The sequence below is a fragment of the Amblyomma americanum genome, chromosome 10 (genome assembly GCF_052857255.1).
Source record: "Amblyomma americanum isolate KBUSLIRL-KWMA chromosome 10, ASM5285725v1, whole genome shotgun sequence".
In the NCBI taxonomy this organism is placed as follows: domain Eukaryota; kingdom Metazoa; phylum Arthropoda; class Arachnida; order Ixodida; family Ixodidae; genus Amblyomma; species Amblyomma americanum.
The window spans coordinates 23,528,719-23,553,836 of NC_135506.1; the positions used below are offsets into that span (position 1 = coordinate 23,528,719).

General features: G+C 46.4%; 1 protein-coding gene across 2 annotated transcripts in view; it reads left to right on the forward strand.

The window, feature by feature from the left end:
- The first annotated feature begins 774 nt into the window (after window positions 1–774).
- The window catches only part of Slip1 (SLo interacting protein 1), a 146,653-nt gene continuing 122,309 nt past the window's right edge, over window positions 775–25,118 (forward strand). Inside the window, exon 1 of one of the 2 annotated variants that reach the window (XM_077638937.1) lies at window positions 775–1,563. In XM_077638937.1, coding sequence (XP_077495063.1) covers window positions 1,543–1,563 — 21 coding nt within the window. In that variant the 5' untranslated portion in view covers window positions 775–1,542. The remainder of the gene's footprint in view (window positions 1,564–25,118) is intronic. The other variant, XM_077638938.1, reaches the window with a different exon arrangement.

A 25,118-nucleotide genomic window follows, 5' to 3' on the forward strand; every position in this document is an offset into this window, starting at 1 on the left:
CAAAATGTGCATCACACTTAGCCAGCATGGACTGCCTTTTGTGACGTCTCATATAAAATGCGGAGCAGACCAATGGCATCTAGACAAAAAAAAAAACTGACCGGCAAAGCAGTGCTTACAAAATACGGCACCGTCCAGGTACTTCTGAAAGTTATCATTCCTACGTTCAATGCAGTTACAATCAGTTCACAGAACCCATAAAAAAGCTACAATCCGCATACGCAACGCATTGCTCCCTGACCGCGTTTCGCGCCCTGTCTTAGTTAAGAGACGCGCACACACGCCCTCACTGCTCAGTCTCTTGCCATCAAATACGCGACCTCCCGACAGAGTTCAGCCCCGAAACTGCCACGCTACCGGCGGTTTCCACGCAAGTTCAAGAGCAGCCGCAAGAAGCGCCGCTGCTCCTGCACCCCATCTCAGGGCCGCCGCTTCTCCAAGGCGAAGGGAGATGGGGGAGCAGCGCACAGTCTGGGAGAGCACTGAGGGACCGCGAGAGAAAGGAGGTGATTGGCGAGAGAGGAGCTGATCACGTGACCTTGTTTCCCGTTGCTCGCGCGCTGTTCGCACCCTCGCCCTCCAACGCAGAGGAAGGAGGCTCCTTCCTTGCCAAGGAGGAGTGAGAGAATGGTTAACGTAAAAGAGAGAGGGCTACGTTGAGAGCCTGCATATCTCAGCGGGAAACTAAAGGGGAGGAGGAAAGCCACCGCGCTGGGAGGGAGGAGAGGGAGGGGGGAAAGCGAGCAGCGGAAGAGAGCCGTCGTTCGTAGAACCGTCAGAGGCTGGAAACGCAGCGCTTCGCACGGCGCGCGTGTGTTGTGGTCCGGCGGCACGCTGGACTGACGCGCCACGCTCCTTACCGCAGGCATTTGCGCTTTGCCTGATCGCGCGCTGCCGGCGTGTTGATTTAGGAGGACCGGGAGAACCGCCGATTGACCGTGGGCGTCATTCGCCTTGGATTTGTGCACCGCTTCGACACTTCCGAGGGATATTTTTCTTCACTGCACCGCAGTCAGCGACCACTGAGCCTCAGCGTCATGTTGTTAAGGTGCGACAGTGTCACGTGACAGTGCAGAGGTGCGCGTGTTTCCGACAAGTTTCGGTTGACCGACTGTGTAAACGACCGGAGAAACCGGGAAAGGTTTCTTCGGTCCCGCGGGAGGCAGGCGACTCGTTGTTTCGGTTTATCGCGACGTCTAAGAACCACCAGTGGAGTTCACGCTTCCAACGCGATTTCTCTTCTGCGCGAAATCCCTGTGCTTACCTGACGTAATACGCCTCCTTCTCTACATTGTCGTGAGGTGAAGTGTTCCTCGGTGTACGCGCTTGGAGAAGAAAGGAGGATTTGAGTTTCTGCGAAGGTTCCAGCGCACAGCAAATTCCACCTTGGTGTGTGAACTAGTGGATTCCCTGTCGTCGGTATTCTGCGACTTGCGGCCAAGATAGCGAAGTTTAACCACGCCCTGGATTTCAGTTTATCAGCCCCAGGTGCTCATTCTACCCTAATCTAGAGGAACAAGTGGAGCGACTACGCCTTCGAGCATGGATTTTGTGGTGCTTAGGGTAAGCTCGGCAGCTTTCTCACATTTGCCTGTCAGTCGTTAAACGGTCGCTTTTGCCCATAACCAGTTCGCTAAATGTTCACGGCATGCGACAATAACTATTTTATTATGTTATCTGGAAATGCTGTAAATAGGACGGGTGCCGTATTTTGTGCCTTGGGAACTCCTACTTTATTTGGTTTGGTTTTTTTTTTTAAGAACAGGTTCGGTCTGCGCTTACTATTCATATAAATTCGTGAACATCGTGGTGTTGTAAAGAGCTGTAGACCCTTTTTTCTTCTTTTGGAAGATATAACGTGTGCCCTACCTCAACGTAAAGTCGACGTAATCGATTTCTGATGTAGCTTAATTATTGCAGCATTACTTTTTGGTGAACGTCACCAGCGGCAACAAATGTTGTTAATGTTACCGCACTCCTTTTGTTCACAGAACCGTGTTCCTTTACAATAATAGCCACTGCTTCCGGTCGCATTTGAACTCAGCTTGTAGGTGCCATTTCTATAGGATGTTCCATAGTTCCGTTGTGCCTGCTGTTATACACTTCACAACGCAGTCAAGCTTAGCTGTGTACAGATGTTTTTGGTCCTCAAGCGCCAAACACGCATGACCTGAAACCTTCACACGGAAACGAAAAAAAAAAGGAAAAGCTGTCATTTTCTAGCTTATTTTTTGGCACAACGTTAAGGGCGGGTGGCTAACAGCGGCCTGACCGACCATGGCAGCCAAATGAATTGCGGCAGACCCCGTTACTCGCTGTCGGAGCCGACAGCTGTGACAGATCGGCACCAGCTGGTCACTATTTCACGCCACGTCACGCAAACACTTGTTCGAATGCGGCGGAGTAGCGCGAATGCGGCGGAGTAGCGCGAGTAGCGCAGCTAATTTACACGCAACCGAAAGCTACGCAGTCTACGTGTGTTGTATCGAACCAAACAAGTGTGGCAATTTTTTTTCTTTTCATTGGAATTAATTACTCCTTTCCGTGCCCTTGCAAAAATATATTTAGTCAGTCTATAGACTGTCCATATACTTGTCTATAAAGTCTATAGACTTTCTCTAGACAAGTCTGTCTTTAGTCAATACAAACCCTATAGACAGTCTATAGACAATCTATAGATTTATGGCCATACATTTTAGTAGACTTTTATCTATAGACTAGTATCTAGGAAATAAGTACAAACCCTACAGACTGTCTATAGACAATCTATAGATTTATGGCCATACATTTTTAGTAGACTTTTATTTATAGACTAGTATCTAGGAAATAAGTACAAACCCTATAGACAGTCTATAGACGATCTATAGATTTATGGCCATACATTTTTAGTAGACTTTTGTCTATGACTAGTCTATAGGAAATAAGTACTAACCCTATAGACAATCTATAGATTTATGGTCATACACTTTTAGTTGACTTTTGTCTGTAGACTAGTCTATAGGAAATAAGTATAAACCCTAAATACAATCTATAGATTTATGGCCATACACTTCTGGTAGACTTTTATCTATAGACTAGTCGATAGGAAATAAGCACAAACCCTATAGACAAACTATAGATTTGTAGCCATACATTTTTAGCAGAATTTTGTCTGTAGACTATGAATAGACAAAAGGAAATATTTACAGGAAGGTAACAGAGTCCAAAAGAAGTCTATAGACCACTTTTATAAGGAATTAACAACTTTTGCGCATGCCTTGAAACTAGCTGCAGGATACAGGCGTTTTCGTCAAAACTATGTTGTTTTTTTTCTCAAAGATTTTGATCCTTCGTACATCTGTAGGTCTCATTATTGTTGTTTTTATGTCTAAATGTTATCTGAGGGGATATTGGTGGCTGTTTTCAGAGTCGGTGATCATTCTGTTTTAACATAATGAATGCGTATTTTTTTTTAAGGAAAATTATTTAGGAGACATTTGTTGCGAAAATCATTGACATGCTATACCTACCCATCCCTCATGCGCTACCGTAACATGTATTAAATAAATGCGCACTAAAGAGGAAACATTACCGCCACTTCGAAGGGTAGAAATCGTCCTCCATCGAGTCGTTCCTGACAGGAGAAAGCTACCGCACCCAATGTAATTCATTGAACATATTTTACGCCATGCTTAATGTAGCGGCATACATAGATTTACAGATCGTGTGTAGTTTAGAGGTTATTGCGCGCACCGAAACCAATTCGTACGCTTAGTTTCACTGTAAACTCACCTCTGCGCGAGACGTTATTCGCTCAGGTCCAGTTCAGACACTGTGGCGCTAGTAGGAAGTGGCAGGTTCGACACGCGACACCTTATCAATGATTTCCGGAGGAGCCAGATTAAATGCGGAAAGCGACCTTGAAGCAATATCTCGCGGCACTTCGTCAAAGGAAGCCAGTCGAGAAGCTGCAGAAAAACACAGTGAGGATACTTCCACTATGCGCACTCCCTCAGCAATGCCTCCGGAGCTTATTAAGCGCACTCTCGTTAACTCTATCTCGCTTAATTCGAACTTCCGCTTTGTTCGAACTGCAGGTATATTCCAGTCAACACGAAGTGTGGTAGAAAAGGTTTCTCCTAATTCGAACTCCGCGTTGTTAGAACGAATGTTCACTCTCGTTCGAGTTGGAATTATCAAGCGAGAATTAAGTTATGCACACCCAATAATCAGTAACATGAATTCCTAATGAGCCTAGCTCTAGTGTCTTGAAAGCTACTCGAAGACGTCTCGATAGTAATGCTCTGCTTAGCTCACGCTGTAACTTGAAGTAGTTTCTGTACTGGCGTACAGTTAATCCTGGATGCTTCGACTGTCCTGGCTTGCCCCAAGGTTATCCTCCGCTTCACATACATTGGTTCAACATCGAATAACGAAATCTCTAATACGTCCGCACGCGCTTCTAAATCGTTAACGCTTTTATAAAACATCCTTACAGAGCGTATAAAACACGGAAACGCGGCCTTTTATCTCAATCCAGTTTCCGCAGTTCAAAGCGCGCCAGTTTAAAAACAAACAAGCTCAAAGCAAAAGTCAGTGAACTTCGCAAAGTCGCCTTCCGCGCGGACGGAGAGAATGCGGCTCAGTTGAATCCTTTCCTTGCTCATTTCCTCTTCGTGCTCGCGCCAAACGGCTGCTGGCCGCCGCTTCCATTTCCTCAGCCGCAGCCAAACGGAAGCGAAGAAAGCAAGCCCCGCAGATGCATGCCCCCCGTGTGCATCCACGCGAACAGTGCCCTTTCCCTCTGTTGCCAAGTTCACCCTTCCCCTCTGCTGCCAAGTTCATCCTTCCCCTCCCCGTGTCCGTGTGTGCAAAGTGGTTGCACCGATTACATCTGCGGCCGCTGCTGCAATCCGGCCGCGACCGATTCAATTCGCGACCCTTTACTGCCGCATCGTCCCCCCCTCCCCCCCCTCCTCCTCACTTCTTTCCTCCTTTCGTCGCCCGCGGCAAACGTAAATATACTATATCGCCGGAGCAGTCCGTTCGGGAACGCGGTTCGTTGTTCCGCTTGCACAGAGGTGCTGGATTTGCCATCTCATTCTGCTTGGTTTATTTTCTTCTTCTGAAGCTGATCTGAATTGTGGGAGAATGACACCCAAAATGCGCTCTTTTTATTCTTATGCTGAGGCGAATTCCTCTGTCCTCATTAATAAAGTTCTAGATCTATAGACTGACTAGGAATCGTTTAAAGGAATATCTGTGAGAGATGACCTGGATGTTCAATGGTTACTTGGCGTTGGTAGACCTAGATCCCAACTGAATCAAATAAATTACTCGTAATTAACGTCGTCGTTGTTTCCAGTTACGGAGATACACAAGAAAAAACGGTATTGCGTCTTTGGCGGTATGTTAAGGAGTATTCAGCGCATCAAAACTATAACCTGTTATTATCTTGTAGCCGCAGTGTGCTGAGCGTTTTATGTGATACACAAAACTGAGGAAAAGTTGCACATTTGAATGTCTGAGCAGATACCACGAGAACGGCGTCTTCGAGCACGGCATTGAGTTAGGTGGAAGGGCGAATTTCCGAAATTATCCGAAATAACGATACCGCGTCTGGCACTTAGGGGAATACTTGGGGGAATTCAGGAAAATGTTCTATTCCGGCGGCGAACTCTAGCTAGATCGTGATGTTGATAATTATGTTACGAAAATTTCGAGCACAGTGTTTCACTGAGTCCCACGAAGCACAGCTCTCAGAAACAGACGGACCGAGGTAATGGTAGCGTCCGTTTTCCCAAGTTTATTGAAAATATAAAAAAGGCCAAAGCAAAGTAAAAATTCGATGCCGCTTCTGTGACTTGAGAAATATGGCATCGGGCTGAAGATACACACAAAGCAAAACATTAAAGACTTTTACGGCCTGTCCAGCTGGGGTCGTGGGGAGCGCTCTATGAACGAGGAATCCGTTCTGCTGGCTTCTATTTTATCCCCAGGCCATCTTTTGCTCCAGCCGAAGATATCTCCCTCCGGATTTGCCGCTTGAAATGCGTTGGTTCCTTTGTAATGCCCCCCCCCCCCCCCCCTTTTTATGTTTTCCGTTCTAGCAAAAGCTTACTTTTCCCTAACTGCCATATCGAGAACGGCCAGGAAGAAGGAACGCAAGTCGACTGTGTCGGTCATTGGTCAAAATTTAAGAAAGAAATAAAAACATGACTTCGTCGTCCAGATTTCCTGATAGGTCCTACACCTACATAAGCGGGTGCGCGCTGTAACGTCGTCACGCGGACAGAAAAATACTGATCAAAAGGCATTCATTGACGCTTTCTCGAGAACAGCCAGAACTGTTAAGCTACTACTGAGCGCACGTTTCAGACTGTTGGAAGTCAAACAAAAAAGGCTAACTTATTCCACTCTAAGAACGGATGTTACACACAAGCACCTCTTACAGACGAACACAAACGAAACCTAAAGACATCTATATGAGGGGTCGTCTAGCAGAGACCTCTTCGGTGGAGTGTTCTTTTGAGTAGAGAGGAGTCCCTTCCTGAACGTCATTCCTCCCAGGGCATTGAGAGCTGGCAGGTGAGAGCACAGTTTGGTCAGGGGTTGTGTACGTAGAAAAGTTGTCCTTAAATGCTTACTTTAATTCTACGGGGTCATCTCATACAGAAGGACTATAAGCAACGAATGAAATTGGTGCAGAGTTCAAATAGCGTTTTTTTTTTTTGTGCGAGTGTATGCGCGTTAAGCGTAGACGCTGCTTTTCAGACATTCCATCTATATCCTCATTTCATTTCATTCCTTCGGTGCGTCTTCCTTTGTCATTGTTCACACTTTTTTTCTGTTGTAATAATAAGCTTTTATTCACATCAATAAATGGAGATTCATCTTTGATTGGTTATTATAATTAGTTTTCGTAACACGAGACGTGGAGAATGGAGGAAGACAGGTCGGGGTGTCCTTTGTTTGTAACCGTTTTGTGTTACGCAATCTTATTACGTGTAAACACGCAATAAATAGCCCAGAGAAGAGTTTTTTACTCGGCGTTTCATCCGCGAACTTGAAGACGGTGCCTGAATTGCATTTTCTGGCCACGAAACGTTCCCAGGCCAAAAGTCAATTATTATTATTATTATTATTATTATTATTATTATTATTATTATTATTATTATTATTATTATTATTATTATTATTATCCCTGACCACAGCGCAATCACCTGCTCCAACGATGAACGGCAATCGTGTCAGCTTCCAAATTTGTACTAAGCGAGGTCTGGAAGTTTGCGGCTTTCTCCCTCTTCTCAGTTTTGGAGGAACGCACGCATTAAACTTTCTGCTGCTGCGTTGTTGCATACATGTGGACAGTTTATGGATTAAGAATGGAGAAATGAACTGGATTTTCCTGTCGATTTGTCTCTGCAGACATGCCATATAGACCTTGAATGGAAATCCTCTATCGACTTGCGTCTTAGAACGCCATGGAGCTAGAGTTGACGGGAGAGTCGATTCTCCTGGGCCTTTCCCTCTGTGTAGAGCACAGAGATGTCGAACTGACCAAAAGATGGATTGCTCTATCGACCGCTTGGTATAGCCGGTCGGAAGACCGCGAATATTTAAGGGAAGCAATTCGCTTATACTCGTCTCTTGTAGACATCTACGAATTAGGAACAGAGACAAGAAGTTTTAGGACTGCAACAAATAAACACTCATAGATGATATTCGGAAAAGTGCCAGCCAGGTTTCAAATACTTCGAGGCTGAACTTCGAATTTTTTTAGCGCGCACGACGCGGACAGGGACAAGAACGCAAAGAAACGAATACGACACCAGAAGTGAGACCGCGAACTATTTAGAAGTTGCACCCGTGATGTCTATTCGTTTCTCTGCTCACTTGTCTTCGCCCTGTTCGCACACTTTTAACTTCCCTGGATATGAGCCAACTGTCCCACGGGAACGCTTTACTGAAGTCAAACGCATTTTTTTTGTTAGATGGAGGAGGAGGGGGTGGGTGGGGGGGGGGGGGGGGGGCATTAGGACTCGCGTGACTGCAGTAGACTAAATAGCAACTCTTTTTTTTATTTCTTCCTGTCTTGTCAGAAAGCTCTCCAACAGCAGCACTGCAATCTCTTCCTCGGAGAAGGGAATCCCCCTTTTCGGAAGCAACTTTCTGTCGGAGGCTGGACTCTCTCTACCACTGCGATCCCTGACCCGTTTAACCCATCACGGGGGGTCGCGGGGTGTCGACGAGGTCGAAACAAGAAACTCTTTCAACCCTCGTGCAAGAGGAGAGTTGTTCTTTCCTCGGACTCTCTCTCTCTCTCGGAATGACCCAGCATCGCCGCGTAGCCATGTTTCACCTCATTGCACTCACTCACGGCCGCGGGCATAACTCTTCTTTATTTTATGCTCCCGCCCCACGTTGTGTCATTTTGCCGTTTTGAAGGCCCTCAGCATTGCATGTGCCGCGATCAAGCGAGTGCGATCGTCGGTGGGTGGCGGTGTCCGGGGTCCAAGGGGTGTGCGTAAGCGGAAAGTGGAGGTAACGCAATGAAAAACGTCTTCGTAGTAGGAAAGCGGTTGGAGGTCCCGTTGGGCTTCCAGCCCCCTATAGACTTGCTTCCTCTTCAAGGTAGTGTTGGCTGGGCGTGAAGGCGCCACATGCTGTTCAAGGACAAACCGTGCAGCACTGTCTGAGCCAGGGACAGCGTCAGCCAATAAGAACTGTTTCAATGAATCATCGCAGACAGTCAGGCTATGCAGCACATATCCGCATCTATGTGTTCTTAAGAAAGCCACCAGAGCGTGGACTGGAGGCGCAGACTGCAAGACCGAAACTCTGTTGTCGACCTGCTAAATGTTATTAGTGGCAATTAAGAAATTACCACAATATTGATGAAATTCCGTAATATGGCGCGCAGTCACTACGATCTCGCAATTTTTAAACGATCGCATGTTTCTATGCAGCGCTTACATGCACGTATAATGCAGGGAAGGCACAGCAACCTGCAAAAATATAAACAGTCTAGCAACGTAAATACCTTGCAGAACACAGATTCACGTGACATCTTGTAATAAAGCAGCTGGCCCCACAAATTGTTATCAACCCTTCAGGGTAATTGTTAGCACGCAACAAAAAATAATAATAGAGAAGACAGCGTCGACCAGGAAACGCGATGCGGTGGTTTCCGCTTAGTTAAGCATTGGAGGTTTATGGGTCATTCTTTGCAAAAGGCGGTTGGAGGCGGTTTCGTTCAAACCATGCATTTCTAGAAATGTCTCCTCTCAGAAAATCGGATTCAGCATGGTTTTCCTGTGTACAGTTTGTCTCCCACGTCCCTCAACCTTACATACAATCCCCAGTTAGCCATTTTTCCTGCACCCACCGCGGTGGCTCAGGGGTTAGGGCGCTCGGCTACTGATCCGAAGTTCCCGGGTTCGAACCCGACCGCGGCGGCTGCGTTTTTATGGAGGAAAAACGCTAAGGCGCCCGTGTGCTGTGCGATGTCAGTGCACGTTAAAGATCCCCAGGTGGTCGAAATTATTCCGGAGCCCTCCACTACGGCACCCGTTTCTTCATTTCTTCTTTCAATCTCTCCTTTATCCCTACCCTTACGGCGCGGTTCAGGTGTCCGCCGATATATGATACAGGTACTGCGCCATTTCCTTTCCCCAAAAACCAACCAATTATTTCTTCTGCATTTCTTGGCTCGTGAATGAACTGTCGCGAGCAAAAGTTTTGTATACCAGACGACCTTGGTTTAGGCTTCACAGCCGCACCACTTTACGGCCGAGATAGGTAAGGGGGAGAGATTATTTTTTTTGTATCTAGCGGCATTTCAATTTGTTCGTTTCAATCCGTGGCGCCCCTACTTGGCTGAAGCGCCGAAAGGTGTCGCAGGGGCAGCAAGCGACACAACCAGTGCGTCCTGCTCTTTTACTGCCCACAATCCATATCTAGAACAACTATACGTATCCTCCAAGTCAGGAAGGCTTGAAACTGCTACAGCAGTTATTTCTTGATGACTAACTGGATTGCCGAAACCAGTAGCCTCCTCACAAATCATCCATTACTCCGTCAGTAATTAGCTGCAAGCGGATATCGGTCATTAATACTCTCCACGGAATAAACGTTGGTGGCTGGATCTGAGTGGTACATTTAATCCTACTTTAGCCAGTTTTCGCGAAGAGCGTAGTTGTAATCCACGTTCCATCGTCTGTTGTACTGTCTTGTCAAGACAAGTACTTTCATTCAGCAGATTAATGGGTGCTAGTTATTTAGCGCCTTGACTATCATAACTGGCTAGTCCAGTGAGTGCCGGTTGGTGGCGAGCGACACTTGCCAACAGCTTTCTGGAAATCCGGCCCGTACTGTATACAAGTGGTGCTGAAAACCTCGTCACTACAACTCATGTGTCGTAGCTGCCACTCCACTGCACGCATTTATAGAGAGGCCGAGTTGCGCGTCCCACGTCGCGTGTGCGCCGTTTCTCCTTGAGCCCCCCCCCCCCCTTCACGTGGAAGCCATTTTGGCTCCGCTAACGAGCTGCGAGAAAGAACCGCGCCACGCACGACGATACGACGGAACATGTCTGGCTGGCGGTTGTCGTCGGCGTCTTCTGCGAGCGCGTTTTCTCGGGACGACGCCGAGACCTCCCACGTGGCCTCTCGCGGCGGCCCAAATGCGTCCAGTGGCGCCGCGGGGCGGCCACAGCTTGCGGCTTTGAATGAGAGCGGGCAAAAAGACCCTGCTGGCAGCCATTAGTGTTCAGCGGAGTAGCTCAAAGCGTGGAGCCAGGGGCTCGAGGTCTCTACATGCGTTCTCACGAACTTAATCACGGAGGAATGTGGCTCTGGACAAATGAGGGTGAGACACGCTGCTGGGAACAACCCGTATCCTCCCTCTCCCAACCCCGGTGAAAAGCTTTCCGTCGAAAAAAAAAACTGACACACAAGAAAATGTAAAGATGTTCATTTCGTTAACGAATGACTGCCCCATTAAGCATGGGAGTGACCACCCCTGCAACATTTCTACTCACAGCATATCGCCCTTTCCGACTGTCATTCTCTCTGTACATGGCAGTGATGGAGCGGATCTGAACGTTAGTCGGGCAGGTCAAGCTTATGCGTATGTCGTCCGTGATTATTGAACTTATGGCTCGGACGTTTCTCATTAACCATATTTAGAATTTTTTAGAAGGAATAAATGTCTTAATAGGTACATGACAGCTTATTTGGCTTATGTCTACTGCCAGCTACTGCTCATATAATAGAAAATAAAAGAACAAAGGAAAGGTAGGAAAGTAACCATTTCTTGTCCGGTCTCAGCTAATTGATTAATTGTAGACTTAATGGAGATCTCCGAGCACTGACCTCTCATAATTAATTAATTAATTACGTTAGGCGACGAAGACGCAGCGAGGAGGCGCCGATATCCTTCCGCTTTCGGTGGACATAAAAAAAAAGACTTCCTAATGATTTGGTTTGGTTTGGTTTTTATGGGTTTAACGTCCCAAAGAGACTGAGGCTATGAAAGACTCCGTAGTGAAGGGCTCCGGAAATTTCGACCAGCTGAGGTTCTTTAACGTGCACCGACATCGCATAGTACACGGGGCTCTAGAATTTCGCCTCCATCGTATTAAGTTAATGCCAATTTGAACAGAATGAATGAATGAGCTGTTTATTTAGAAAGGGAGGCTCAAGACCGTTTGTTGAGGAATTGGGGGAACAGAATAATTAATTTAACTACTACAACTTCACACCGATAAAAAACAAACAAAAATATATTTTAGCGCTAATAGCTGCACCTGGTTGTTCGACTGGCCTAAAAAATTGTTTCCGTGTAGCAACGACCTATTTTATCTAATAGTAATAGCGTTCGCAAGAAACTACGCGTGCCTATCTTTCGACCTCTTCACAGCGGATTCCCGGGTCGTCACTCCTTATTCTTAATCTCCGTTTATTCTATTTTTTTGTTCATATGTGAGAATAAAACGTGCGCAACATCCCAAGCAAAGCGGAGTGCCTGGTCTTTGCCTTCGTTTAGCGTCTACCGGAACTCAGGAGAGGCGCTGTGATGCAATTTAGACGAACCATAAATCTGCGCACCCCTGTCGCTTCTTCTTCTTCCCTGAACTGGAAACGTAAATTTTCTCTGAATTATAAAAAAGCATGCAGCCTAGATACACTGCTTTGCTTCCGTTCGCGCTGCTCTGTGGCGCGATGTGCCAGAAAACGTATGGCATCTCACTGTGAGGCGATAACCGACCTCTAATCTGCCTGGCCTGAGAGCCTTCCAGTAGTGCGCGTGCTAAAGAAGACTTACAGGGTGCAAACCGAACCGGAAGCACTTTATTACGAGAGGTCTAGCAAGGCGTCCAGTTTTTTTTTATCGTATTTCCTTGTTGTATTATCTAGGCATCTTTTACTTGTTTGCTTTATACTGTTGAGACCTCTTCACGACGCCAGGTCGACGCCTGGCTGCACATGGCCTGAAAGAGACCCGTGTTTCTCTCGGAATGACGCCGATTCCATTTCGGTCCGTCGTGGTGTTCGTCTTGTACACTTCCTGTCTGCCTTGTCCTCTATTTTTGTTTTTTGCGCTTCGCATCTGCGTTCATCTTCCCCCTCCTCCTAGAGTTTTGTTTCTTTTCTAGAGCTTTGCCATTTCTTCCGAAAGAGCGTCGGCAAAAGCTTCGCCTTTCCCTCTAGTGCTGCCTGAGTTTGTCTTTATAGATATGGCATGCCTTCGCGAATTCGCGGTCCCGTTTCGCGAAGCCTTATAATCTGCCGCGGAATGCGGTGGAAATCTGAGCACGCGTTATTTATGGCTTACGAGTACTGCCGTTTGTTTAATCTGTCTCCCTTCTCGAAACCACAAATAGAATAAAGAAAGAATCGTGCCGAGGTACGTGTAAACGCCCCAGCTCCTTTGAAGAATCCGGAAAAGGAATCGCTGCTGCTGCTGTATGTCGTACGCTCTACAGCATACGGGGATGTATGGCCGCCATTGCCGCGTAGCGCGAAGCCGCTATCAATCATGTGAGGAGACCAACACACGGTGATAAAAGCTACTGGATAGCGAATTTTAGCTCGCATGTGTCCTACTGGAGGTGATACTGCTTCCCAAATCACTCCTCTGCTACGAGACACATTTTAATTGTCTGACAATTTAATTGCCTACGAAACGTTTTTTTTTTTAAAAGATACAGGCAGGCATCTCATAACTACAAAGTAACTATGAAGGATTCGATTATTAATCTATTATTATTCGCAAAGGTGTTGAACGATGTGTAATGGCATTCTCGTCAAAAGTCTGTACTCCCTAAAATGCGTAACCCTTTATACCTCCATGAAAAAAAAAAAAAACTGTCATAGAGAATATAGTATACAGTCGACTGTCGATAATCCACACCCAATGAGGATCAAAAATCTGCTCGAATAAGCGTGGGCTGTTTTGAACACGCATGATGTCGACAGGACCGAACCATCATTTTGCATATACAGAAAGTTCCAGTTAAACTTGGTTCAACTAACGAGGTCTCATTGTATAAGCATGAAGTATTCGCATACTCTCACTGAACAAATTCCTGCGCACGATGGCTGCTGGCTATTCCTCCGCTGTCGTCTAAGCAGATGTCGGTGCAAACGGGTCGTGCACTTCCCAGCAGTGCACGCAGCGGAGACGACATGCATCGTTAACGAGATAGACGCGCGCTTAGCAGCTTCCGCGCGTGCCAAGCCGGAAGTGAAGCATGAGATTTACTTCCGGTCTGTCAGCCCGGGCGTGGAGCCTCGGCGGGATGAGGAAGAGGAGGAGGAAGCCTTAGCCTTTTCCTCGGATGTTAGCGCTCGGGTGCAGCCCGCAGCCCCGAAAGCGGATTCCGGGCACGTATATTCAGGGCGCGGCGGGGACGGTGGTGGCGGCCATCGCCGCCCCTTCATCCCACGTCGTCACTCCGAGCGGAACGGTTCCCTCTTCATCATTTCTATTCCTGCGTGGCTGAGTGCCCCCGCTGCTACCCCTTTCAGTGCGTGCCAGCGAAACATGCTGTGCGAGCTACTTGGCCATTAAGCATAATAACAATTCCTTTTATTTAGTTTCGCACCTCGAAAAAAATAGGAAAAGCTCGTAGCACTCACTCCACGCACCCGAACGAATTACTCCAGGTCAGATTCTACTTCTCCGTTTTTATGGAGGCAAAACGCTAAGGCGCCCGTGTGCTGTGCGATGTCAGTGCACGTTAAAGATCCCCATGTGGTCGAAGTTATCCGGGGGCCTCCACTACGGCACCTCTTTCTTCATTTATTCTTTCACTCCCTCCTCTATCCCTTCCCTTAGGGCGCGGTTCAGGTGTCCGCCGATATATGAGACAGATACTGCACCATTTCCTTTCCCCCAAAACCAATTATTATTACTATTATTATTATTACGTTTTCTCCTCCCAAATTATTTAAATAGTACTGCATAAGCTGATTTTTCAATGCTTCTTCGTGTTTCCTTTTCTTTCATTCATTTTCTTTATTTTCTGTATAAATTGCAAGTGTATAAGTTCGTGCACTGTATTGTGCACTTTTGCTTGCTGTGTCAGCCTAAGTCAAGTGTATGGGCCCGTGGACCTCGTCAAACCGTTTGTGCGGCTTTTAGTCTACGGCCCCCAGTATCAAATGTATCTGATGCTGCAATAAAAATAATTTTAATTTGCATTGTTGTTCTATTTCTAATACTTAGCTTGCAAGTGCTGGTCTGGTCAGGGAAAGTAAAGTTACGCAAGGGTACACCGACGAAAGAAAGGCGCGTGACGTGAACCAACTAGCCCGAAAGCATGGTTTGCTAAAGTATAGCTTATTGGTTGTATATCCTATCCTTGTTTTAGCTGGCGTATGGGCCATAACTAATGGGATATTAATTAGTCCTTCAGGGAAGAGGAAGAAAGGACGAGCGCTCGACCTCTGTTCCTCTCTCTTTCGTCGTCGTATTTTGTGCTGTCCTCTCAAGAATGTATAACCAACTCGCACGTTTAGCAATCTTATTAATTAATGCGTAATAACAGCAGTTAATCTGCTGAAGCGCTTCGCTGTTCACTCTTGAACACCAGGACGCGAGTTCCACACGCGGCCTCAGCGTCCGCGTTTCGACTCAGAAGAAATGCAAAAATGGCCATGTAGCGGAACAGGGGCACACGTAAAAAGGCAGCCCAAAGCACCATTGATAAGGCGTCCATCTTTGTGTGGTTGTAGATTTGAGACGCGAAGGCAAATTATTTTTAAAAGCCAAATCGCGTTACGGTCGCAATGTCGCCAATCTTTTAAAAGCCTGTTGACTGCTTTTTGTACTCCAGATAACAACACACGGTAAATTCTATACAATTGTGTTACGCTCGACGTAGTACTCCGTAACCTGTAACCGCTGCCGTAGTACCGAAGACGGTACTGGTACGGCTACTCAGTGCGCATGTTGTCGCAGCGAGACCGTACCAGACAACGTGCCGGGACGACACCGTGACCGCGTCAACCCGGTCTACTGTATAAGCTTTCTGTTGACCAAATCAGTCGGGCTGCCCTTTCCTGATCCACTCAAGTTGTCAAGCAAAGCGCCGGTGTGGACAGGTTAAACGGTAGTGAAGAAAAAGGCCATTTTGCCCCGAAAAGTGTCCCTCTGACTCAAAACTCGTCTTCCCTAAGCGCTTCCGCATAACGCAACAAATAAATTGAAACAAGCAAACAAGAAAAGATAGAGTATTCGGGCGTTCCTCACCATCACAATGGCACGCGGCATGCAATGGGCGGTCCATATTTCAACCTCCGTCCCTCGCCATATGTAGGGACGCGTATCCAGAGTATGGTCTATTCGCGGCCTCAATGTGTTTTCTCCCCTCGCATATATGCGCCCCCGTGATTCGCCGGGCTGTATACGAATGGCCCCCGTGAATGAACCGGACAGCTTGCTTCGCTCCCTCCCCGAAATCCCGGACGGACCGAGTGATGCCGCCTTCGCAGCGTCGCACGAAGCCTGTGAAGAGCGCCGAGAACGAGATGCAGAACCGCCGGGTCGTTCGGTGCATGCAGCCGTCTGATATCCACGTCGGTCGACGCCTATCACGGCTCCTTTTGCCGCGCGTCCTTTCTCTCCCCCCCCCCCCCCCTCTCTCTCTCTTCCCTCATTCCCCTTTTCTTGCGCACACGTCCCTTTTTTCGTTCTCTCCTGCCCGCACAACCTCTTTTTTGTATTGGAGTGCGTTTGTTTGCATCTGCCGCTGCTCTATTTGCCCCTGGATATTCAAGTGTCGGCATTTGTTTGTAAAGCCCAGTTGCTCCGCGTGAATCCCTTTTTTCTTTTACTCCTTTTCTATTCGTGGTGTTTGCTTTACTGCAATTTTCCACGAAGTTCGTTTCGTCCCCAATTCTTCCATATTCTTTTTTTTTTTGCTTTTCTGCCGTTTGGCATTTCTTCCTACCCTTCTTTACCTTTCCCCCACAATATTCTTTTCCTCTTTTTCTTTCTTTCTTTCTTTCTTTCCTTCTTCCTTTCTTTCTTTCTTTCTTTCTTTCTTCCTTCCTTCGTTTCTTTCTTTCTTTCTTTCTTTCTTTCTTTCTTTCTTCGTTCGTGTTTGCATCAGAGACCGAAGGAACCCAAATCAGGCATTCCGTCTGCTGTGGCCTTCGCCACCGCATCCTGCCCTCAAGACTCAGCCATTCTGTGTGGCCGATGGCCGTAACCAAAACTAGACCCGCATGTTCTCCGAGCAAAACCACGCAGCAGTGCTCAGGCCACAACTCTTGCCGGCTTCGTATTCCTACAGGCCCCGAAGTGACCGCAAATTTGTCCACGAATGCTGCTTATAAAGGCTAGCGTATCACCTGAACCTCAACAGGACGACTGCAAATATCAATTGGTGACGTCGCGGCAAAAACAAGGAAGTGCCGGCCATTATTCACGGGTGAAATCTGTGTTAAGTCCGCAGAAACTTTATTAATTTCGTCCCCAAAAGTACTGTGCTCTAGCTCAAGGGAGCTCTGGGCACGCTGCACAGTTCATCTGGGAGACAGAACTACGCTTGCTTCCGCTGTCCCTTCGTGTATTCACTTTTCCTTGTGCATACAAAAGCTCTGCATGCTCTTGCAGTAGCGTGTATGTACATGTGCATCTATATCTGCAAGCGTTGGTTCCTTAGTTTGCATGTTTGTTTGTTTGTTTGTTTGTTTGTTTGTTTGTTTGTTTGTTTGTTTGTTTGTTTGTTTGTTTGGGTTGGAGGGCAATCCTTCCTTTAGGTCCGTACTCTATTCGCCAACCCTGCTTCCGACTGCCTGCTTCCATTTGCTTTGGCGGTAGAACGGCGAAGGGTAGAAATGGGAACGGAGGGTGCGCGAGGGTGGCGTTGAATGAAGGGTAGAGGGGGCTGTGCAAATCAAAGGGATGCCTTGTGATGTATGACCCTCAGGATACGCGCATTTATCATTCGCTGTCCCGTTTCCTACTTTCCACCATTCCACCCCTTTTTCCTGCTTTCATCTCTCCTCCGCAGTTGCTGCATGCTGGGCGTGTCTGTACTGTGTTTGTGCGTGCATGGGTTGTGCAGTGACCGAACAGTCGCCTCCCTCCCCCCTATGCCTGCTCGCCGAACGAATCCTTTTCGTTTCGGGGACTCCGTTTCGGGGCCTGTGAAGATATGCGTGCGTCTGAGTATGAGGGCGCACTCTATAAAAGGCGCCGAGTTCCAAATGACCCCCAACTCCGAGCTTTCCCAGTGCGGGGCTGTTTATGTACACGCTATGCTCTGTTAGGGTGCTTCGCATTGATCTCTGTGTCTGAATCTGCACTGGGCTACACTATAAACAGAAAAAAATGTAAAATGGGAGCAAGCTACCCTCTTGCGCACTCACTATTAAACTCACGTTAAAGAACCCCATGTGGTAGAAATTTCCGGAGCCCTTCACTACGGCGTCCCTCATAGCCTGAGTCGCTTTGGGACGTTAAACCCCCATAAACCAAACCAAACCAGTAATAATAATAATTGGATTTTGGGGGGAAATGAAATGGCGCAGTATCTGTCTCATATATCATTGTATACCTGAACCGCGCCGTAAGGAAAGGGATAAAGGAGGGAGTGAAAGAAGAAAGGAAGAAAGAGGTGCCGTAGTGGATGGCTCCGGAATGACTTCGACCACCTGGAGATCTATAATGTGCACTGACATCGCACATCACACGGGCGCCTTTGCGTTACGCCTTCATAAAAACGCAGCCGTCGGGCTTAGAGTACATGTTCTTGCTTCCGTCGACTAGCGTACAAGCAGAAGTGGGAGCTCAAGAAAGTTTTCTTTGTGTCGTATGGAGAGTTGATGATTTGTCCGCTTGCGCTTTAGCGGAGGCCGCTGCATGCCATCGCATTCCAGCAATTACTTCTTCGTCTATCTCATTCCAACTGCGGGGAAATAGGAAAGGGAATGATGTGGCTCGCTAGATAATTGCCGCTGTACTAACGAAGGAGAAATTGCAAAGGGTTTGCACTTGGTTAAGCAACTCAGATTATCTGAGTGGTAGGAAAAGAAAGCAGGATTATGAAATGCGAAAAAAATGAAAGAATTCGTTTACAGGCAGGCCTCGGAGTAAAGTTGCGTTCAGTGTTTATAGTTATTGTGTGTGTTAACATTAAGGCCCGAGGTCGTTCCGCGCAGTCTTGCAGGCTATGTTACGGTTCGTGTCAAAAATTTACAGGCCACGAGAGCCACGAAAGGAAAAACTATACTTCCATGCTCCTTTGCTATCTGGCTAGAGACGTGGGGGTCAGAGCGACAAAGAAAAAAAAAGATACGGTCTTCGCGTTTTAGTGTCTAAAACAATGCAAAAAGCCTTGGTGGCGGGTTTGCCCGACGTCCCGAACGGTGCTCCGTAGAATGTTTTGCTGCGAAAAGCCATTTGTGAACATTTTTCCGTCCATTGTTTTGCGAAAACGTCTACGGTTTCCGTTGAGCCCTGCCATTCATTACATGTTCCTTAGCAGTTTGCACCTCGCAACCGCAAAGGTGTTGGAACAGCGAAACGCTTTGAAGCATCGAACCCACACTTCGCGACGACTAATGAAGGCCCTCCTCCTTCTAAACCGCAATCAACGTCTTTTCGTTTTTACCTTATTTTTCGCATCACGCTATTTAGGAGCTTCCCCCAACATCACTAACAGCTCCTCTGAAGACAACGCCAAAGCATTTTCTCGTCTTTTTTTTTTCTGAAAACCATTCTGCGGTTACCAAGGGCCAACTCGGCGGCGTTATTTGTTATTTGGCTTTTTGCCTCCAGCCTCCCAAGGCTGTCCAGTGGCTCTTTCTACCGCGAGTCGGACGCCAGCAATTACGGAGATCTCGACTCTGTAATCAAGGCTGACGGGATGCCTGCTGGCTTCCTCGAAGCGGCACAGACACGCTGTATACCTGCGGCATCGTTCTCTGCGGGACACATTTTCTTCGGAGCTTGCCCCACTCTGTCGTATGTGACCTTCTGCCCTGAAGCCCCTGATCGCGCTTCTACATTTGCAGTCGTCCTTGGGAAAGAAAGATGTAGTTCTCGACAGGATGCTTTGCCCTTGCTGAAGAAGCATATTGCATAAAAAAACTAAACTAAGGAATATGTGTGTATGTGTGCTAATTCGTGGCCGGTGAATTTGACCTTCGGTAACGACGCCGTTATATAAGCTTGAACTTCTCCTGCTGCTAAGGAAGAGCCTGACGTTATATTAATCATCCAAATGATCAGAGGAGTAGTTTATAGTCGGACGGAACTCAAGAACGAAACGGCTTTAACTCCAGGTCCCTCTTCCAGCCAATGGCGTCGGCTGATTCTCATGAGCCTGCTGGCGTGACAATGCAGGGAGTGGCAGATGAAAGGGGATAGCCCCCTCCCTGCACTGTCACGTTAGCAGAATCATTTCTAACAAATAATGCACTTGCGCAAAGAAAACAGGACACAACAAAGTAACACATACGACAAGAACAGAGCGCAAATATGTTACTTTGTTGTGTCCTGTTTTCTTTGCGCAAGTGCATTATTTGTTAGAAATGAACCAACTCGCCCAGACAAGAGTGTTAATTTAGCAGAATCATGAGAATCAGCCGACGCCATTGGCTGGAAGGAGGACCTTTGACGGAGATAAAGCAGCTTCGTTCTTGAGTTGTATCCGACTACAGGCCTTATTTTCCTGCCTTTTAGCGAATGCAAGGAATGCTATTATAGCTTGCCGAATGTTGTACCCAGGTTGACAGCGTTGAAAGATCAAGGGGGGAATATATGCATTTAATGTTATAGCATTAGGAAAAAAGGCGAAAACTGCGAACCCTTCACTCTGTGAAGCCTCTGTGAAAACTCTGTGAAGCCTGCACCTTCCAAGCACGGCATGTGGCAGATGGTGTTCAGGGGACCTGCCTGTCAGTTTGTACGGGAGAGAACGGAGTCGCCGGACTAAGAATGACTCAGCAAAAATTACATGATTGAAGAAAAATGAATAATAGAAGTGATTACGAATAGGAATGGAATAAGAATAGAACCAGAATTAAATGAATAAGTAAGGGAAAGTTAACGAAATCATAATTGGTATAGAATTGGTGACTGAAATAAATGTTTCTCCGCATCAATCCAATTAATCGTGTTTAGATTTTTTTGGCGTCGACCAACGGAGGCAACTCTAGACGAAGGCAAGAAACAGCGTCGGCGAAGTGCGTGATTATCAGCGAGAAGTGTTCATTAACGAGCAGTCTTTCGGTGAATTCTCGCCAATCAACTTTCTTCTATAAGAGTCAATTGTTGATTGTTTTCTTTTCTTTTGTTTCTGGAAACGACGCGCGTGGCCTCTGGTAGGCGAAACGAGAAGACTGCGGCGATTGCAACACTTCCCCGAAGTGTGACATTCAGCGATGTTCGCCGTGAGAGAGCGGACATTCGCGGTCATTGTACCGCGAATCGATTACCAAACGCTCCAGCGTACATACGTGTTTTCAGCCGTCTCGGAAGAGAGGTCCGTGTCCGAAATGCCCGTCTTTTGCAGCCGCCGGAGACGTCGTTGATATCGGAGACCCTTAATTACGTTTCCGACATCTCTCCCAGAGGCCTCGAGATATTGGCAGGAGGAAGTTTTGGAAGGCACGCTAAGAAAAAAGGAGAAGAGATTAGGGGCGTGCAGAGCATAGACATTTTCCTCGGGCGTATCGCGGAGCATCGCGTCATTGAAACCATTTGAGATTCCTATAGCCTATAGCTCGGCACTGTTGCGTGGGCAATCGCGTCTTCGTGGTCCTCCCTACCTTATCATGCCTTTGCGTCGTTAGCTCGAACGGATGCTGTAGTGAAAGCTGCAATTAGAAACGCCGTGCATGCATAGATATCGCCGCCAATGAAAGGGCTCCTCAACTGTCGAAGAAGGAAGTCACTTGACGTGTGCCAAGTTATATGTTTGTGATGTTGCGGAGTTGGCTGCCATGCCGTCATGCTGCTGCAAGGTATTCAAAGAGCCGGGATTTCGAAACCGCATGGTAGTCAGACAACCTAGAACATGTATATATATATATATATATATATATATATATATATATATATATATATATATATATATATATATATATATATATATATATATATATATATATATATATATATATATATATATATATATATATATATATATATATAAATAGCTTATAAGAAGAGGGCACAGGCGAAAAGCACTTTATTACTAACGTTTCGGCCGGGGTCCGGCCTTCGTCATAGTGAACAATATCGTTGTTGGAGGGAGGCGTTGGCGGGACCCGTGAGTCATATCTCATTTACAAATTTGATACTGTTTCTGCTGGTTTAAACGAGAGTCCTGGTGTACTATCTTGTCTGCCCCGCTAACAATTTTGCTGACCACATGTGTGTGCCACGTTTTAAATTACCGCTTTTTTCTGTACCTTTCAAGGTCATTCCTGATTGTATCCACGCATTCACATGATTTCTGTACTTTGTTCCTAGTCGTGATAAGGTTTTGATATTCTCAGAGTTGCTGGCTTTTATTAAAAGCCTCCCGCCAACAACGATATTGTTCACTCTGACGAAGGCCGGACCCCGGCCGAAACGTTAGTAATAAAGTGCTTTTCGCCTGTGCCCTCTTCTTATAAGCTATATATATATATATATATATATATATATATATATATATATATATATATATATATATATATATATATATATATATATATATAAGCTGGTACAAGGGAAGCGTTATGATCGGACGAAGGCTTCCCCCGAGGCTAGCCTTCGTCATGCGGACTTCGTCGGTCTATAGAACAAGACACCCAGAGATTGGTCAATTTGCCCTCGCGCCTTAAATGCGCATGGAAATACAATTCTTGGCTGCTGCAGCGGAGGGTTCCAGTTTCGTGTAGTGGCATCCATGGGTCGCGCCTGTAACTGCCGGGTCATTTCTGTTGGCTGCCGAAGAGAGCTGGTTCACAGCAATTTCTTCCTCGTGCCGCAATCATTTCATGCAGGAAATCTCGAAACATCACGTTTCGAGATTTCGTGGGGTCTGCTACCACACTGAGATCGCAGCGCCATCTGTGGCAGCAACTAGAAAACAGCACATGTCGCATTCAGCCTTCTAGCGTCATCTACAAGGCATACATTCGTTCCGCTATATACATGTATAATCCGACAACAAGGCGCACCCATCCGGGGACAGTTGTGTACCGAATTTGGCAGGCAAATAAAACTCTCTGGGTTGTGGTATAGAAATAAAACCACAATTAAATAATAGGTTAAACATTGTATGCATACAATTACTAATTGAAGCGTTACCATATCGCACCGCAAGCCGAATTCTAGGTCCATCTCGACCCCCCAAACGAAGCAAATTCTCTTTGGGACGTGTCTTGAGGGCGTGTAACTCGACAACGGGTAGACGTGCATCGTAATTTCTCTGATAGATGGCGCTAGGCGTCGATCGCTGCGTAGGTGGAAAAGTTGTGTTACTTTTCCGAACCGCTCAGGGTTCCCTTCTCTGACCCCGCTGGATGCGGAAAGACTTCCGTTTTAGGCATGGCCAATAAAGCTAACGCTCGTTATTTCAACGTCTTCAAGACCGTGGCGGCCTTTTTTGTCGTAAATAGTTTCCCCTTTTGTTGCGTTATAAAGCCTCCTACGAGAGGGGAGCGTCCGAAGATGCACAGTACGTGACTGTTAGCGGCACAATTTTTGCTTTCAGCAGTCGAAGACAATCCGTCCACTCTTGCAGAATGTTTTCTTCTTTTTTTGGGACTGTTCTTTTTAAAAGCTGGCCTTCCAGCTTTTCTCATTGTAGTTGTATTATATTTGAATTGATTTATTGCTACTAATTTACATTTTCATAGTCCTGCGCCGCTTAAGCACATTGTGCTTGTGTGCGGCACTGGCAGCCAGCAAAATACACAAGTGGCTCGTCACGCCAAACAAACAAGTAACAATTTTTTTTAAGAATGTGAACAAAATGCGGATATATAACTCGCCCAGAGTGGCGCACATTCAACAACATGGCCGTGGCCGGGACCCGGCCACGGCGGCTGCGTTTTTATGGAGGAAAAACGCTAAGGCGCCCGTGTGCTGTGCGATGTCAGTGCACGTTAAAGATCCCCAGGTGGTCGAAATTATTCCGGAGCCCTCCACTACAGAGCCTATTATCCTTTCTTCTTTCACTCCCTCCTTTATCCCTTCCCTTACGGCGCGGTTCAGGTGTCCAACGATATATGAGACAGATATTGCACCATTTCCTTTCCCCAAAAACCAATTAATAATAATAATTAATAATTCTGACGCCATTATCGTTGCTGGATACTGCTCGACGCTATAACGCTTCCTGTTGCCTAATCTTATTAAAGTGTTTAATGCAGAAAGAGGATGATTAGAGATATTTGCAACAGGAGAAGGGAGAAAGCCACCTAACGAAGTTTCTAAGCTCGCCACGCATGGAGCTACAAGACACGGCTAAACCCAGGTACAAAACTATGAATGGAGAGCGCTGGAGGGAATGAAATTGGTGTTTCGATTGATCGTCCGCTCGAATCGTCGGAGCCACTTTCGTTCGATGCGCCCGTTTCATTGAATCTGAAGGGAAGAAGGTTGCGGCGGAAGAAAGATTAGGGCACAGGAAAGAACGTAAGAAAAGCTGTGCGTATAGAGCGTGTGTATATAAAGAGGGGAAGCAGAGTCGGTGTCGCTGGTTATGGCACGCAGTGATTGATGCCTCGCGCCACATAGCGCCGAATCTCAAAAGGGTGCTACGCAGCGTGTCTCGCACAAAGAGCGGCACAGAGACGAGCTTGACTGAACGTATATGCGGAGTGCAAACAAAAGACAACAAAACAAAGTAAAGATACATACCGCCCATCTCAGCGTTATACGAAGCAGCTGCGCTGAAACTCGATACACACGCCTCGTTACTAGGGTGCAGCGTAGAGAAGGATGTTCGTTTAAAAAGGGAGGATTCGCAACTACTGTTGCGCGTGAGAGTCTGGCCGTTCGAGAATTTTGCCCATGACTTGGCCCTAGGATGTATGAAGCGATATGTTGCATCTAATTATAGTGACAGCGTAACGGGCGCTATAAATCCGGAGAGCCACGCAAAGCTATATATATATATATATATATATATATATATATATATATATATATATATATATATATATATATATATATATATATATATATATATATATATATATATATATATATATCGAATAGAAATGTCGAATATCAATGGTTTTCTCTAACCACATATTGTGGTTTAAACGTTTATATATAGAGTTTATAGTCGCAAGGCATGCTGTTAAGAAAGAAATGAAGGATTAAATATGAATACATGAAATATTCATGCTTTTGCACTGCTGTATTCGCTTTGAGCTGCGTGAAATATACGACTAGTTTTGTGAGGACATTATTTAGCACCAGTAGCAGCCGGTTGTTATTTCAGAAACATGTTTTTAAGACAGAAAGCGCGCGTAAAACCTAGCGTAGTTGTGTTATGTACAACATGAGTATAATTCATGGTTTACTGTGCTGAAATAGATCTTTTGCATAAGCCCTTCAAAGCTTACGGCGTGTCAAGCTTGAAAGCATGTTACTGGTTAGGGTCAACGAACTAC